Here is a 17,751-nt window from a genome sequence, read left to right as displayed (position 1 = left end):
TAAAATGTCCATACTACCCAAATAAATCTACATGTTTAATGTCATCCCTTTCAAAAGCCCAACATCATTTTATTTATGGAAAGAGAAAAAAATCCTAAAATTCATACAGAACCATAAAAACCCACGAATAGCCAAGGCAATCATGAGCAAAAAGGACAAAGCTGGAGATACCACACTACCTGATTTTAAACTGTACTACAAAGCTATAGTAATTTTAAAACAGCTTAGAGTTGGCAAAAACAAAACAACAGGACACAAATACCAGTGGAACAGAATAAAGAGCCCAGAAATGAACCCAACTAATTTTCAGCAAAGGTGCCAAGAAGACAAGGACAGCCTCTTCAATAAATGGTGTTGGGAAATCTGAATTTTCACATGTCAAAGAATGAAGCTAGAACCTTATCTCACACCATATAAAAAATCAACTCAAAATGGATTAAAGAGCTAAATATAAGACCAGAAACTCTAAAACTACTAGAAGAAAACATAGGGGAAAGACTATACAACATTAGTCTGGGTAGTGACTTTTTGGATTTGGCCCCAAAGTGCAGGTAAGAGAAGCAAATATAGATAAATTGGATTACATCAAACTGAAAAGCTTCTGCATAGCAAAAGAAACAACAGGGTGCAAAGACAACCTATGGATTGGGAGAAAATATTTACAATTCATACATCTGATGGGTTAATATCCAACATATATAAAGAACTCAAAAAATTCAACAGCAAGAAAACATTTTAAAAAATATGGGTAAGAGACTGGGCATGGTGGCTCATACCTGTAATGCTAACACTTTGGGATGCTGAGGCAAGAGGATTGCTTGAGGCCAGGAGTTTGAGTCCAGCCTAAGCAACATAGTGAAACCTCATCCCAACAGCAAAAAGCCAGATGTGGTGGTGTGTGCCTGTAGTCCCAGCCACTTCGGAGGCTAAGACGAGAGGATTAGTTGAGCCCAAGAGTTCGAGTTCGCAGTAAGCTATGATCACGCCATTGAATTACAGTCTGGGCAACGGAATGAGACTCTGTCTCTTAAAAGCAAAAAAAAAAAAAAAAAAAAAGTAAGATTTAAAGACAAGGGGAAAAGGAAAAAATGTGAGAAGGGAACTGAATATACATTTCCACTGAAGTTTTTGAAGCCATGAATGTATTTTTGCACAAACGCTTTTATCATATGCAGTCGTTTTTTGTAAATGATTTTTTGTAAAGCCAGCAGATATAGGTTAGAGTGATTTTTCACCTGAGTATGTGACAGAAAAATGTTTGAATCATTATTAGTTGCCTGTACTGGCAGTATGAATCTGGAAGAAAGTGGTTGAATAGAGAATAGTAAGAGCAAGGCCATTTAGTCTGTACATTCATATAGGGCTTGGTCATTTGCAACAATAAATTTGTTCATTGGCAGGATTTCCCACCAAGTTAGTATAGATTCTATGCTATTTGATAAAAGATAACAATAATAAAGTTAATTTTTTTTTCTCTTCAGCATTTGCTTTAAGAGAAAAATCCTGAAGCTTGTAGGGATTTCTGATGCCAGGAAACCATGAAACGTGAGAGTATATTTAGCAATCAGGGTGACTTAACTCATGGTAATTGGCACATGTATAGTTACAATTTGCATTCTAGTTATTTAAACTAAGATATTCTTGATCAGGCTGAACATACTGTGAGTAGAAGATTGCCTTCCCTAATAAATAAGATAGAGTCTTTGGAGGATGGCCTTGGTAAATTGGTAAGTCAGCTTCCTCCAGATTTTGGTGATTTCTCCAGTTCTTCCATAATTCCTCAGGGCCCTGACAATTTTCTGAGTAAGCCATGGGGTTCCGGCTGACTTTTCTTTTTCCCTAAAGTTTTTCTTTATTTTTCAATACAAACAGAAAAATATCTTTGGTTTTATCTACTCCTGGATACAAGATGCCATCTTAGCATTATGTGGGGATTCGTGAAGGTATTAAAACAGTCAGAGCTTCTTCCTGCTATGATTGTTCTCCAGCTATACACAGGTTCCTCTGTGGGCAACACTTCTTAGCAGATGGAATTTCCTCTGACATGAGGACAGTGGCTGACGAAAGCCAGGTAATTTTTGTCATCTGGGGAGGAGTGAAGATCAGTTGAATGTTACCTCAGTACCTCAAAAGCACCTTCAAATGCTTCAGCCAGCTTGTCTTGTTCAACACAAGTCATGCTTCATTGAATGGATGATTCTACCCATCCGTGTCCAGTGTAGCATCCGCTGTACGTTGTGGATATAACCTTCCCTGTCCTCTGAAACGCACGTCAGCACCACCCTGCTGTGAGGTATTTTAAAGATGAGATTAGCATTTAAATCAGTAGACTCTGAGTACAGCTGACGACCCTCCGTGATCTGGGTGGGCCTCATCCAATTAATGGAAGGCCCTGAGAGAAACAGACTGAGATCCCCAAGTAAGGGGGAATCCAGCTTCCAGACCCCTTTGATTGGAGCTGCCGTGTCAGCTCTTCTCCAGGTTCCCAGCAGAATTTGGACTTTCCAGCCCCCACAATTGCATGAAACAATTCCTTAAAATAAATATTTCTCTCTTGTTCTGTTTCTCTAGAGAACTTTGATACAGAGGGTAAATCTTCCTGTCCTCAGATTTTGCAATGGATTTGACATCAAAAGCACCACCACAAAAAGATAAAAAGAGAAACTGGACTTCATCAAAATTAAAAATTGTGATTGTCCAACAACGATAGACCGGATTAAGAAAATGTGGCACATAGACACCATGGAATACTATGCAGCCATAAAAAATGATGAGTTCATGTCCTTTGTAGGGACATGGATGAAATTGGAAACCATCATTCTCAGTAAACTATCTTAAGAACAAAAAACCAAACACCGCATATTCTCACTCATAGGTGGGAATTGAACAATGAGATCACATGGACACAGGAAGGGGAACATCACACTCTGGGGACTGTGGTGGGGTGGGGGGAGGGGGGAGGGACAGCATTGGGAGATATGCCTAATGCTAGATGACGAGTTAGTGGGTGCAGTGCACCAGCATGGCACATGTATACATATGTAACTAACCTGCACAATGTGCACATGTACCCTAAAACTTAAAGTATAATAATAAAAAATAAATAAGAAAAAAAAATTGTGATGCATCAGAGGACATTATAAAGAAAATGAAAAGACAACCTAAAGAATATTTGCAAATCATATATCTGATGAAGATTTAATGTCCAGAACATATAAAGAACCCTTACAACTCAACAACAAATCGACAAACAACCCAATTTAAAAATGAGGAAAGACTTGAATAGACATTTCTTCCAAGAAGATATACACGTGGCCAACAGGCACATGAAAAGATGCTCCACGTCGTTGGTTACTAAGGAAATGCAAGTCAAAACCATGATGAGATGCCACTTCACACCCACCAGGATGGCTGTAATCAAAAAAATGGAAAAGAATACGTGGGGAGAGCGTGGAGAAGTCAGAACCCTTGGATTGCTGGCAGGAGTGTAAAACGCCACAGCTGCTACGGAAAACAGTTGGTGGTTCCTTAAAAAGTTAAACATAGAATTATATGATCCATATGGTCATACCACATACCCTTCTAGGCATATACCCAAGAGAAATGAAAACATATGTCCATGAACAAACTTCTACACGAATGTTTATGGCAGCATTATTCATAATAGCCCAAAGGCAGAAACAATCCAAACGTCCACCCGTGGGTGAATGAAGAAATGTATGCGCGGGAACATTCGCCACGTGCCACAGCATGGTGAGCCTTGAAAACGTGGTGCAAAGTGAAAAGCGGTCACAAAGGTCACGTATTATGTGATTCCATTTATATGAAACACCCAGAATAGGCCAATTCGTAGAGACAGAAAGCAGATGAGGGATTGCCAGTGGCTGAGGTGAGGAAGTCAGTGGTGATTATTAAAAGGGTGTTTTCTGGGGTGATAAAAACCTTTTGAAACTAGAGAGGTGATGGGTGCACAGCACCGTGAATGCAGAAAATGCCTCAGAATCATACCCTTTAAAACAGTTGTTCGTTATATGAATTTATTTGAAAAAAGAAAAGGGAAGACTGGCCACCCCCACTTCCAGCAGGGCCCAGCTTTCTCCACTGTGCGGGGCGTCCTCTCTGCTGCTCACCTTAGCCGGACCTGGGCCAAGCCCCTCACAGTGCCCCCACACCCCTGGCCACACCGAGACCCCAGGATCCAGCCTGCCAGGCTCACCGGTGGGTGCTGCTTACCCCTGCTCATGGCAGCATGGACGCAGGCCTGGGTGGCCTGTCGGGCTGTAGCCATGGGCAGCGGCTGCATTGGACCCACCGTTTCCGGCAATAGCTCATTCCCAGGCCTCATTCTGAGCCTCTTCAGCCGGATTCCTGCAAGTGCCAGGCCAGGTGCAGAGACAGATGCTGAGTCTCTGGCAGCCGCCCGGGGGCCGCTCCCCACCTCTCCCCACCTCTGGCCCCCACAGCCCGTTACTTCAGCACCTGGGCCTGATCTCCTGTCCCACGGGCCTTCTCTCTGTCGTTTGGGCACCTGCAGAGCTGCTGAGCAGCAGGGCTCAGCCACTGTGGAGTGCATGGCCCTGCGTCCAGCACGCGAAAGCTAACACACGGCTGGATGTGGGGATACAGCCCCGGGGGTCTTGGGTCCCTGCAGGCTCCCAGGAGGAAGTGGCGCAGCAGCCTTGGGGTCTGAGCCTCCTGATGAACAAGTTCTTTTCTGAGGTCCTGGGCCAGCAGCTCTCATGGGCGGGCCTTGTCCCCCTACTCCTGCTGACTGCCCTGGGGGGCAGCTGGGTCCTCCCTCGGCCACGCTGCTGCCCGGCACAGGCAGGAGCGAGGTTTCCAGAGGGGCAGACGTTGGGTACACAGGTCATTGCGGGGCTGAATCCTATGCTCAGCAGGGGAGGGAGCTCTACTGTGGTTGTGGATGGCTTCCCTGAGGCTTGGCCGCTGGAGTCAGGGCTGCCCCCTTCCCTGCTCTGTTTCACTCTGCCTTTGTCCTGAGACTGCCTGATTCACCCATAAAGTTAAGGCTCTATTTGGGTAATTGTCCCCTGAATACTGTTCGTTTAATCAGGACAGGCAGCTCATGTAAGAGCCACAAAGGAGACCAAGCAGAATGGAAGGCTGTTTGTGCTGTCCCCTCACCCACAGGTGGTCAGGACACAGCCCCCTGCCCAGCTGAGCTGGCCACTCCACAGGGGCCCCGGAGGCAGCACTGCACATACTTTTCCTGTGACTTTCAAGTCTTTCTTTTTGCACATGAAACCCAACGATTTTTAGGGAAAAACACTCCCTTTGTTCAATTCTGTTTATCAGCCTTTCTCACTGAGCTGGGTGTGTTAGACAAGGAGACTGTCCCTGTGCTGCCAGGGACTCGGGGTTGGCTGGACCTAACCCTGGTGTCACGTCTGCTGAAAGAGACAGGCCGGTGGTGCTCCATTTTCACAGACAGGCCCACATGGCCCTTGTCTGTGCTCTGATGAGGAAGAATATGATGAGGGACAGGGGACAAATTCGTGGGTGGACGCTCCCCAGGCACCTGAGACATGGTCTGGTCCCAAGAGACCCAGGAGGAGGCACCCGAAGAAGGTCCTGTGGGATGGGTGCCCTCAAGGAGAGACGGGCTGAGACATGGATGATCAAGGCACACTCGGAGCTGGGCAGGGCTGGACGGTGCGTGGAGAGGAGTGGGTGCCGCCGGAGGTGGCATCTGGGAAGCTTGTCCTTCAGCAGGCTTTGAGCCGGACTCTGGGGGAGGGACAGGGAGGAGAGCCGGCCTCAGCCACATGGGGCCCCAGTCCTGGGGAGGGGAGCTTCTCGGGGCATGGTGGGCACCACAAGGGAGGTGGGTCCTGTGTGGGGGATGAGGGGAGGCTGCTTTGGTCTCGTGGCGTGGTGGAGCATTGGCCAGGCTGCAGGAAGGGAACCCGTGCGGGCCTCAGCTCGCACCTCCAGCTGGTTTTGCTTTTGGAGAAGATGGTTCCAGGTCCAGTTCTCATAAGGCTCTGCAGATAAATTTAACCACAAATCCAGTTTTTATTACTTGCAAGAAGGTAGATTTTGGTAACAAACCTTGAGGCTGATTTATCTGATTGCAGCACTGATGTGTGCAGATACACTTTTCTGATTACTTTATGACCCCTCCAATGAACACAAGCTAATCAACTGCAAAAGAGGATGAAGTCTGGCTAACAATTCTCACTGCTTTTTTCTAAACTTATTTACGATGCAATCACACAAGGCAAAGCATGAGGCGGTGGCCGTGCTGGGACAGTGGCGCTGCAGAGTCCCAGCGGCCGTGGTTTTCGCAGGTGGTTAAGTTGGGCTGTCCGCGGCACCCAGGGGGCCACAGGGCCTGACATCCTGGCTTTTGTGTCTCAAATGCAGTGGCCTCGTGGTCTACGCGGACGGACCCCTGAACTTGGACCGCAAGGTGGAAGACATGTCCGAGCTGTTCCGGCCCTTCCACACGTTGCTGCGGAAAATAAGGTGGGGATGGAGATGGAGGAGGTGGGGGAGGGGAGGGGACAGGAGGGCCACAGGTGGGCGCTGAAGTCATGTTCAGCCGCCGCCTCCAGGTCCTCCTCCTCTCTGTGAGGAAGGATGGGCTGGTTAATATTCCCTAGGGAGGGGTCACAAACGACCCATGGGGGTCACAGAGTCCTGGCTTTTGCCCCCGCCTGGGCATCGCATGGGGTGGGCGCTCTCTTGGGCTGAGCTGGGGGAGTGAACCTCATACTTCCTGACATGGTGCAGCAACAGCTAAGTGTCCTACGGTCCCCACCATTCCCATTGTCCCCACCGTCCCCACCGTCCCCAAAGCGCTTGCTTCTGTTGGAGTCTTGGTGCTCCACCTGTGCCCTTTGTCTTTAGTTACTGGTTTACATCTGTGTCCACATGGGAGACACCCTTTTAAAACACGACGCCTTTCCTTCATATGAGCCAAGGGCTTTGCTGGGTGGCCTGAGCCGACAGAGCCCAGCCGTGGCTTCCTGGAGGGACAGGGGCCACGCGAAGCCCATGGCACATGTCCTCCATGTGCCACCCTGGCTCTGTGGCCTGGGACAGCTTGGTATTTCCTACCATGGCCCCTGATCACTGCAACCAGGTTTCCTTCGGGGACCCAGAAGCCTAGAACTCTGCCCCATGAGGGCCAGAGGTGCTGTGAGTCCAGACAGTGAAAAGTGACCCCGTGGGCTATGGGGTCCCCGTCACCCTTGCAGATGGGGTTGTGAGCTCTTGGGGCCTTGGCAGGTGGTCCTTGGCATCGGTGGGCTCAGGGGCAGGGGTGCTTGGTTCAGTCCATGTTTCATCTGGGAGATGGCTGTCGCTGCTTCCCTCCTGCTTGGGGGGATGTGAGCCCGGGACCTGGAGGTCGCAGTCTCATCCTTCCTCGGGTGACGTGGAGGAGACCACAGTGAGGAGAGGAGACAGATGCCACCTAGACCAGGAAGGCACATGCACCCCCCGCCCCACATATGGGGGTCTTACAGGAAAGGTGGCGCAGGTGCCGGGCCGTGGCTGGAGAAGGAGCCTCCTGGGCAGTGTGGGGCTGGAAGGGGGCCCCGGCCACACAGGAGTGGAGTGGACGTCCTGGGAGCATATCCGCCCTTGGCCTGCATGGGTGATGGAGAGGAGGATGAAGCTGGAGGCAGAATGCTGCTGAGGGATTAATGCTAGGATTACAGGCGGACCACCGTGCCCAGCTAATTAAAAACAATTTTTTTGTAAAGATGGGGTCTCGCCATGTGGCCCAGGCTGGTCTTGAACTCCTAGGCTTAAGCTTTCCTCCCGCCTCGGTCTTCCAAAGGGTTGGGATTACAGGTATGAGTCACCTCACCTTGCAGAAAGCTGTGTGGGTGGAACGTGCCTCTGCTGCCCACCCTGGGGCCCTGATGTGGGAACCTCACCCGTGGGTAGGGCAGCGGGGACCCAGGTGTGCACCCACAGGCTGGCCCTGCCGCCCCGACGGAACTGCTGCTTGTGCCCCCGCCCATCCACGGAAAACAGTGAAAATCCACAGATGAGCCTGCATCTCCTCCAGCATCAGGGTAGGAGGACATATCCGTTACTGTCCACGTGTAGTGGTGTGATCTCAGCTCACTGCAGTCTCCGCCTCCAAGTTCAAGAGATACTCCTGCCTCAGCCTCCTGAGTAGCTGGGATTACGGGTGTGCACCACCATGCCTGGCTAATTTTTATATTTTTAGTAGAGACGGGGTTTCACCATGCTGGTCAGGCTGGTCTTGAACTCCTGACCTCAGGTGATCCGCCCGCCTCGGCCTCCCAAAGTGCTGGGATTACAGGCGTGAGCCACTGCGCCCAGCCAAAAGATCCTGCTTTTAAAGGTACCTGAACTGTGGAAGTAAGGACTGGGTGAACTAAGAGCCTGGGGAAGGGAGCCTTTGGAGGTGAGCTGCAGTCTACTTGGCTGTTTTTCCCCAGGGAAGATTTGATGATTCCAGGCTTGTCCAGGCCCCAGGCTTTCCAGGCAGAGAAGCTCTGCTGGGGAAAGAACATCTAATCAAGGGCTGGTGAAACAGGCTGGCAGCTTGGGGGCATTCAAGCAGCATGCCTGCCAGTCCTGGGGAAGCAGGAAATCCAGGCAGAAAGCCCCCTGACAACAGGCTTCCTGCAGTTTCCAGGTGCTTAGGAACAAAAGCATGCCTTGAGGCCGGGCGCGGTGGCTCATGCCTGTAATCCAGGCACCTTGGGAGGCCCAGGCGGATGGATCACCTGAGGTCAGGAGTTTGAGACCAGCCTGGCCAACATGGTGAAACCCTGTCTCTACTAAAAATATAAAAATTAGCTGGGCATGGTGGCGGACGCCTGTAATCCCAGCTATTTGGGAGGCTGAGTCAGGAGAATCATTTGAATCTGGGAGGCGGAATTTTCAGTGAGCTGAGATTGCGCCACTAAATTCCAGCCTGGGCGACAGAGCAAGACTCTGTCTCAAAAAAAAAAAAAAAACAATCAAACAAAAAGCACGCCGTGAACACACTGCTAGAGACGTTTGCCAGATTTTGAAGTTGCATGTGGCTGGAGGCTGAGCTGGAACTTGGAAGGACAGAACTCGGTCTCCTGCAGACTGTGGAGTTTGAGAAGGCAGACAGCCCAGCAGGCTCAGAACTGCAGTAACCAGACCTAAGCTGCAGCCAAACCTCAACCTACTCCGTGTCCGAAGGGAATGCAACAATGGACCTCATGCGGTCACCCTAACAGAGAAAGGGGTAGTCCCCTCTGGTGGAAAAGGCGTCATCTGTAACCTTTATGATTCTTTTATATCCAATGTCTGTCATATAATCCAAAATTGCTTAAAATGTTGGCCAGGCACAGTGGCTCACTCCTGTAATCCCAGCACTTTGGGAGGCCAAGGCGAGCGGATCACCTGAGGTCAGGAGTTTGAGACCAGCCCAGCCAACATGGCAAAACCCCATCTCTACAAGAATACAAAAATTAGCCAGACATGGTGGTGCATTCCTGTAATCCCAGCTACTCGGGAGGCTGAGACCAGAGAATCGCTTGAACCCAGGAGGTGGAGGTTGCAGTGAACCAAGATCGTGCCACTGTACTCCAGCCTGGGTGACAGAGTGAGACTCTGTCTCAAAAAAAAAAAAAAAAAAGTTAAAGAGACAAGAAAATACTGTAATCCCAGCACTTTAGGAGGCCAAGGTGGGCGGATCACAAGGTCAGGAGATCGAGACCATCCTGGCTAACACAGTGAAACCCCATCTCTACTAAAATATAAAAAATCAGCCAGGCATGGTGGTGCGCACCTGTAGTCCCAGCTATTTGGGAGGCTGAGGCAGGAGAATTGCCTAAACCTGGGAGGCAGAGGTTGCAGTGAGCCGAGATTGCACCACTGCACTCCAGCCTGGACTACAGAGCGAGACTCCATCTCAAAAAAAAAAGAGAGACAAGAAAATATATCTGATAGTTGAGAGAAGAGCCAGAAAGTGGATGCAGAGTTCTGATGATCCAGATAACTACTCCCAAGAATGTGAACACAGTGCTGATCGATATGTTAAAGAAAATAGAAGGGGGCAAATTAGAGAAGAGGATAGAGAATTTAACAGAGAATTGGAATCTATACAGAGAGACACAACCAAGTGTGGTGGCATGCACCTGTAGTCCCAGCTGCTCAGGAGCCTGAGGCCGGAGGGTCACTTGAGCCCAGGAGTTCTAAATCCTAGTGTGCTATGCTGATCAGGTGTCTGCACTAAACTTTGGCATCAATATGGTGACCTCCTGTAGCAGGGAACCACCAGGTTGCTTAAGGAGTGGTGAACCTGCCCAGGTCAGAAATGGAGGAGGTCAAAACTCCCGTGCTGATCAGTAGTGGGATTGCACCATTACAGTGCAGTGTGATAGCCACTGCACTCCAGCCAGGACAACATAGCAAGACTCCATCTCTAAAGAAAGAAAGAAAGGGGAAGGAAAAAAAGGAAAGGAAGGAAGGAAGAAAAAAAATGACATTCTAAAGCTAAGAAAATTCACAATTTGACAATAAGGACGCAGTAGATGGGTTTAATAGCAGATCGGACCCAGCAGAACACAGAAGTAGTCAGCTTGAGGATAGCTTAATAGAAGAGACCCAAACTGAAGCTCGGGCAGGAAAAAAGAGGGGAAAAACAACAAGAAACAACAACAGAACACCAGAATAGAGCATAAGAGACACGTGTAACACACTCAAAAGGCCTAAAATACATAATTGGAATCCCAGAAAGAGAGAAAAGAGAGAAGGGGCAGAAGTAATATTCAAAGAAGTAATGGCTAAACATTTCCCCAAATTCCAAAAGACAAAAATCTCTAGCCACAGATTCAGCAAGAAAACTACAAACAAAAAACCAACCAGCATACCTGGGTATATCATAGTGAAATTGCCAAAAACAAAGACAAAAAATTTGACAAGCAGCAAGAGAAAAAGGACATACTACTTTGAAACGAACATAAGATGGATAGCTGTCTTCTCAACAAATGAACAGAAACAATGGAAGCCGACAAGCAGTGAAATAACGTATATTTAAACTGCCGAAGGAGGTTGGGCACGGTGGCTCCCGCCTGTGATCCCAGCACTTTGGGAGGCTGAAGCGGGAGGATCACTTGAGCCAGGAGTTGGAGACCAGCCTGGCCGACATGGTGAAACCTCGTCTCTACTAAAAATTCAAAAATCAGCCAGGCGTGGTGGCGGGCGCCTGTAATCCCAGCTGAGACACGAGAATCACTTGAACCTGGGAGGCGGAAGTTGCAGTGAGCAGAGATCACGCCACTGCTTTCTAGCCTGGGCAACAGAGTGAGACTCTGTTTCAAAAAGAAAACAAAACAAAAACTGCTGAAGGAAAATAGCTGACAACCAGCATTTTATAACCAGCAATAATATCCTTCAAAAATGAAGGTGATATTTTGCCTTCATGAATTATTCCAAAACATAGAACTGAAGGAATTTGTTATCAGCAACCTGCACATAAAACAATTAATTGGAGTTCTTCAGAAAAAAAAATTGTATCAGATGGAAGTGTAGAAATGCTAGAGAGGCCAGGTGCGGTGGCTCCTGCCTGTAATCCCAGCACTTTGGGAGGCCAACGCAGGAGGATTCCTTGACCTCAGGAGTTTGAGACCAGCCTGGACAACATAGTGAGGCTCTCTACTAAAAAAAAAAAAAAATTAGCTGGGCATGGTGGCATGCCTGTAGTTCCATCTTACTCAGGAGGCTAAGGTGGGAGGATCATTTGAACCCAGGAGTTTGAGGTTGCAGTGAGCTATGATTGTGCCACTGCACTCCAGCTTGGATGACAGTGAGGCCCTGTCTTAAAAAAAGTAATGCAAGAGAGACTGAAGAACATGATGTGGGTTAATATAAGTGAATATTAACTGTACAAAATAATTGTAGTGTCTGTGGAGTTTAAATTATACATAGTACTAAAATTCATGATATACAAGTAGCAGAAAAGACAGAAAGGGGTAAATGGAATTTTAAAGTTGTACTGGAAATGTGATTGAATAAATTATTTATATTAGAATGTGATCAGTCAAGGATCACTATTACAATATTAGGATAACACTAAAATAATAAAGATGAATAACTAGCAAATTCATAGAAGGAAAAACATCCAAAATAAGGTAAGAACAGAGAAAGAGAAGATACAACAAATGGACCAAATAGAAAAAAATAGTAAGATGAAAGATACAAACCCAACCACATCAGTGATTACATTAAATACAAATGGACTAAATATTCTAAGTGTAAAACCAAGATTACCAGTCTGGGTTGAAACAGCAGCAACAACAGCTGTACTTGGCTGACGAGAGACCCAGTCCTGACACAAGTACGTGAACAAGGTTGAGAGTAAATAGACAACATAAACCATGCAGACACCACCCAAAGAAAGTTGTTGCAGTTATATTTATCAAAGTAAACTTTAAGGCAAGAAAGATTACTAAAGATAAAGAGAAATATTTCATGCTGATAAATAGGCAATTCAGTAGGAAGATGTCACAATCCCAAATCTGTATATATGGGCTGAATAACATAGCTGTAAAACTTATGTAAAGCAAATAACAGAAATATAAGGTGGAATAGACAAATCCAAAACCAGCAGGATACTTTAATTTACCTCTCTATAACTGATGGAACTAACAGGAAAACCCTTCAGAATGTAAGAAATCTCAATAACAAAACTAATAAACTTGACCTGACTTACATGTGTAAGTTACATCCAACAATTGCCAGAATTCACGTTCTTTTTTTTTTTTTTTTTTTTTGAGACAGAGTCTCACTCTGTCGCCCAGGCTGGAGTGCAGTGGTGCGATCTCGGCTCATTGTTGCAACCTCTGAATTGCAACCCAGGCTCAAGCAATTCTCCTGATTATAGGCACGTGCCACTACTGCCTGGCTAATTTTTGTATTTTCAGTACAGACTGGGTTTCACCATTTTGGCCAGGCTGGTCCTGAACTCCTGATCTCAAATGATCCACCCACCTCGGCCTCCCAAAGTTCTGGGATTACACACATGAGGCACCGGGCCCACCCTTATGTTCTTCTTAAAAGTATGTGGAGGCTGAGTGCAGTGGTTCATACCTGTAGTCCCAGCACTTTGGGAGGCCCAGGTGGATGGATTGTTTGAGCCCAGGAGTTTGAGACCAGCCCGGGCAACATGACGAAACACTGTCTCTACAAAAAATGTAAAAAAATGGGTGTGGTGGCACATACCTGTGGTCCCAGCTACTTGGGAGGCTGAGGTAGGAGGATGGCTTGAGCCCAGGAGGCAGAAGTTGCAATGAGCTAAGGTCATCCCACTGCACTCCAGCCTGCACCACACAGCCAGACCCTATCTAAATAAATAAATAAATAAATAAATAAATTTAAAAAAAAGCATGTGGACCATTTATCAGAATTGATTATATGACAGACCGTAACGAAACCCACAGTGAACCTCAAAGACAGAAAGTATTCATAGTATGTACTCTGACTTTAGTGAGCCAGGTATCAAAAAAAAAAAAACAAAAACCTGGAAAAACCTGGAAAAATCCCCAATTACATGATAAATTAGGCAAAACACTTCTATTTATTTATTTATTTGAGACAGAGTCTTACTCTATCACCCAGGCTGGAGTGCAGTTCGCGTGATCTTGGCTCACTGCAACCTCCGCTTCCTGAGTTCAAGCGATTCTCGTGCCTCAGCCTCCTGAGTAGCTAGAACCATAGGCATGTGCCTCCATGCCTGGCTAATTTTTGTATCTTTAGTAGAAACGGGGTTTCACCATGTTGGCCAGGCTGGTCTCGAACTCCTGGTCTCAAGTGATCTGCCCGCCTTGGCCTCCCAAAGTGCTGGGATTACAGGCGTGAGCCACCGCGCCCGGCCCCAAAACACTTCTAAATAATTCCTTGTTCATTGCAGAAGTCAATGGAAATTTTTCTTTTTTTTTCTTTTGTAATATAGATGGGATCACACTATGTTGCCCAGGCTGGTTTTGAACTCCTGTGCTCAAGCCATCTGCCTGCCTTGGCCTTCCAAACTGTTGGGCATGAGCCACTGTGCCTGGCCAAAATTTAAAAATAGTTTTAACTACATGATAATAGAGATATGATATATCCATGTGGCCAGGCCCAATGGCTCATTCCTGTAATCTCAGCATTTTGGGAGGCTGAGGTGGGAGGATCACTTGAGCCCAGGAGTTCGAGACCAGCCTGGGTGAGGCAATTCTCCCACCTCAGCCTCCTGAGTAGCTAGGACTACAGGTGTGAGCCACCACACTTGGCTGTTTCTTTTTGTATAGATTCCAATTATCTGTTTAAATTCTTCATCCTCTTATCTAATTTGCCCCCTTTAATTTTCTTTAACATATTAAAACAACAATAAAAAACTTAGTTGGGCATCGTGGCACACGCCTATAGTCCCAGCTACTTGGGAGGCTGAGGTAGGAGGATTGCTTGAACCCAGGAGTTTGAGGGTGCAGTGAGCTATGATCCTGTCACTGTATTCCAGTCTGAGCAACAGAGTAAGACCTCATCTCTAAAAAAAAAAAAAGGAAAATTAAGATGAGGCCTAAGCAGTGTTTTGAAGGAAATTTATAGCACTAAATGCTATAAATTAGAGCAGAATAAAGGATGAAATTCAATTATATAAAATTTTGTCTAAAGAAGCTAGGAAATAATAAGTTTATCATACCTCAAGAAAGCAGGAGAAAAGAAATAATAAAAATAAGAACAGATGTCAATGAAATGCAAAACAAATGTATAGTAGGGGAAAGACAAACCCAAAAGTTAGGTTTTTTGTTTGTTTGAGGCAGAGTCTAGCTCTGTCACCCAGGCTGGGGTACAGTGGTGCGATCTCGGCTCACTGCAGCCTCTGCCTCCCAGGTTTAAACAATTCTTCTGCCTCAGCCTCCCAAGTAGCTGGAATTACAGACGCCTGCCACCACACCCAGCTAATTTTTTTGTACTTTTAGTAAAGACAGGGTTTCACTGTGTTGGCCAGGCTGGTCTCGAACTCCTGACCTTGTGATCTGCCCACCTTGGCCTCCCAAAGTGCTGGGATTATAAGCGCGAGCCATCATGCCAGGCCCCAAAAGTTAGTTATTTTAAAAGATTAATAAAATTGATAAATTCCTAGCTGGACTAGTTCAAGAGAAAAAAGATAAAACATAAATTACTAATAATATAGATGGAAAGGAGACATCACCACAGACCTTACAGATATTAAAATGATATAAGAGGATATTATAAACAACTTTATATCACTAAATTTGACAATTTGCATTGGACAAATTCCTCAAAAAAGCAATTAATCAAAGCTAACAGAAGAAGAAATAGAAAACCTTTTAATCCAATATCTATTAAAGAAGTTGAATTCATTATTTTAAAACCTTCCCACAGAGAAAACATCAGACACAGATGGCTTTCCTTATGTATTCTTCTAAACATTTAAAGAAGAAATAACACAAATCTTATATAAATTCTTTCAGGGAATAGAAAAAAAAGACATTTTCTAACTTTTTTTCATAATTATTGAACAAACTCTCACTTTGTCACGCAGGCTGGAGTGTGGTGGCACAATCTAGACTCACTGCAATCTCTGCCTCCCAGGCTCAAGTGATCCTCCCACCTCAGCCTCCTGAGTAGCTGAGACCACAGGCATGCACCACCATGCCCAGCTAATTTTTGTATTTTTTATAGAGACAGGGTTTTACTGTGTTGCCCCAGCTGGTCTCAAACTCCTGGGCTCAAGCAATCCGACTGCCTTGGCCTCCCAAAATGCTGTGATTACAGGCATGAGCCACCATACCCAGCCCTAACTCTTTTTTTTTTCAATAAGAGTATAATCTAGACATTTAAACCTGACCAAGATATTACAAGAAACAAAAACTACACCAATCTCTCATGAACATAGATGCAAATACCCTTAAAAAGATACAGACAAATGAAACCCAACCATATATAAATAAGATATATCATGACCAAGAGAAATATATCTGGGCACAATGGCTCACACTTGTAATCCCAGGACTTTGGAAGGCTGAGGCAGGAGGATCGCTTGAGCCCAGGAGTTTGGGACCAACCTGGGCAATATAGTAAGAACTGATCTCTACAAAAAATTTACAAATTAGTCGAGCATGGTGGTACACATCTGTACTGACAGCTACTTGGGAGGCTGAGATGGGATGACTGCTTGAGCCAGGGAGGCAGAGGCTGCAGTGAGCTGTGATCAGGCCACTGCACTCCAGCCTGGGTGACAGCGCAAGACATTATCTCAAAATTAAAAAAAAAAGAAATGTATTCCAGATATGCAAGATTGGCTTAACATTTGAAAATCAAATTGATGTTTTGCCACATTAATTTTAAATATTGGAAGAAAAATCATATAATTTTGAAAGATTCAAGAAAAGCATTTGAAAAAAATTTCACACCAATTTTATGGTGAAAACATCTCTTAGCAATAAACAAAACAGAACAAGAAAAGCATCTCTTAGCAAACTAGGAATAGGAGGGAATTTCCTTAACCTGGTCACAGATAGATATAGAAACAGATTTCGTCCGTGCGTATCTCTGTGTGTGTGTTGTCTGTTGTGTGTGTGCTGCAGCACACATCCCTGAGATTGGGAAGAAGATGTCTACTATTCTCTATCTCCATTTAACATTGTTTTCTGGCCCAGCAAGTGCAATAAGGCAAAAATAAAAGGAAAATTAGGAAGTTACACAGCATTGGAAATGAAGGACTAAAACTGCCATTTTATGTAGATAACGTGATCAAGTACCTAGGAAACTCAGGAGCATCTTCAAACTATTAGAAATAATAAGTAGATTTAGCAAGGTCACTAGGTGAAAGATCAATATACAAAAATAAGTGGTCTTTCTGTATGCCAGCAATAAATAAATGCTAAATGAAATCAAAATACTGTCTTAGTCAATTTTGTGTTGCTATCACAGAATACCTAAGACTCAGTAATTTATAAAGCAAGGAGGTTCGTTTAGCTCATGATTCTGGAGGTTGGGAGGTCCAAGATCAAGTGGCTGCATCTGGTTAACTTCTTGTGCGGACCTCGTGCTCTGTCATAACGTGGCAGAGGAGCAGGAGGGGAAGGGGGCGTGTGCAAAGAGGCCAAACACAAGAGGCAGCCTCACTTCATGACAACCCACTCTTGTGGTAACTAATTTGGTCTCATGAGAAATGCATTAATCTCCTTAATGACCTAATCACCTCTTAAAGACACCACCTCTAAACACCACCACATTGGGAACTAAATTTCAACCTGAGTTTTGATGGGGACAAACCACCCCCAAACCATAGCAAATACCACCTATGGTAGTGCCAGTAAATATCAAATACGTAAGCATAAATCAAATTAACGATGTCCAAGACCTCCATTGAAAGTTATAAAATGTTATTACCATAAATTTTTAAAGCCCTGGACAGCAATTCCATTCAGAGAGAGGAACCCCTGATGTTATGAAGATATCAGTTGTTCTCAAATTAATCTATGAGTTCAATGCAGTCTCAATCGAAATCCCAGAAGCTAGCTAGCTTCCTTCCTTCCTCCCTCCCTCTTTCTCTCTTTTCTTTCCTTCCTTCCTTTCTTTTCTTTTTTTCTTTCTTTTCTTTCTTTCTTTCTTTCTTTCTTTCTCTCTTTCTGTCTCTTCTTCCTTCCTTTCTTTTCTTTTTTTCTTTCTTTTCTTTTCTTTTCTTTTCTTTCTTTCTTTCTTTCTTTCTTTCTCTCTTTCTGTCTCTCCTTCCTTCCTTTCTTTTCTTTTTTC

At 45.5% G+C, this 17,751-nt stretch overlaps 1 protein-coding gene and 1 pseudogene across 8 annotated transcripts in view; one reads left to right on the top strand and one right to left on the bottom strand.

Moving 5' to 3' along the window:
* Nucleotides 1-17,751, top strand: part of ZFYVE28 (zinc finger FYVE-type containing 28) — a 155,430-nt gene that overhangs the window by 93,247 nt on the left and 44,432 nt on the right. For 7 of the 8 annotated variants that reach the window (XM_016951155.4, XM_016951154.4, XM_016951153.4 and 4 more), the window contains one exon: nt 6,388-6,489. In XM_016951155.4, the coding sequence (XP_016806644.1) occupies nt 6,388-6,489 (102 nt within the window). Of the gene's footprint in view, nt 1-2,571; nt 2,626-6,387; nt 6,490-17,751 lie in introns of those variants that run through there. The other variant, XM_063808585.1, reaches the window with a different exon arrangement.
* Nucleotides 1,558-2,243, bottom strand: LOC112208930 (transcription factor Spi-C-like; annotated as a pseudogene).

Source organism: Pan troglodytes, chromosome 3 (genome assembly GCF_028858775.2).
Source record: "Pan troglodytes isolate AG18354 chromosome 3, NHGRI_mPanTro3-v2.0_pri, whole genome shotgun sequence".
In the NCBI taxonomy this organism is placed as follows: Eukaryota; Metazoa; Chordata; class Mammalia; order Primates; family Hominidae; genus Pan; species Pan troglodytes.
This window is presented reverse-complemented; position numbering and strand designations above follow the sequence as displayed.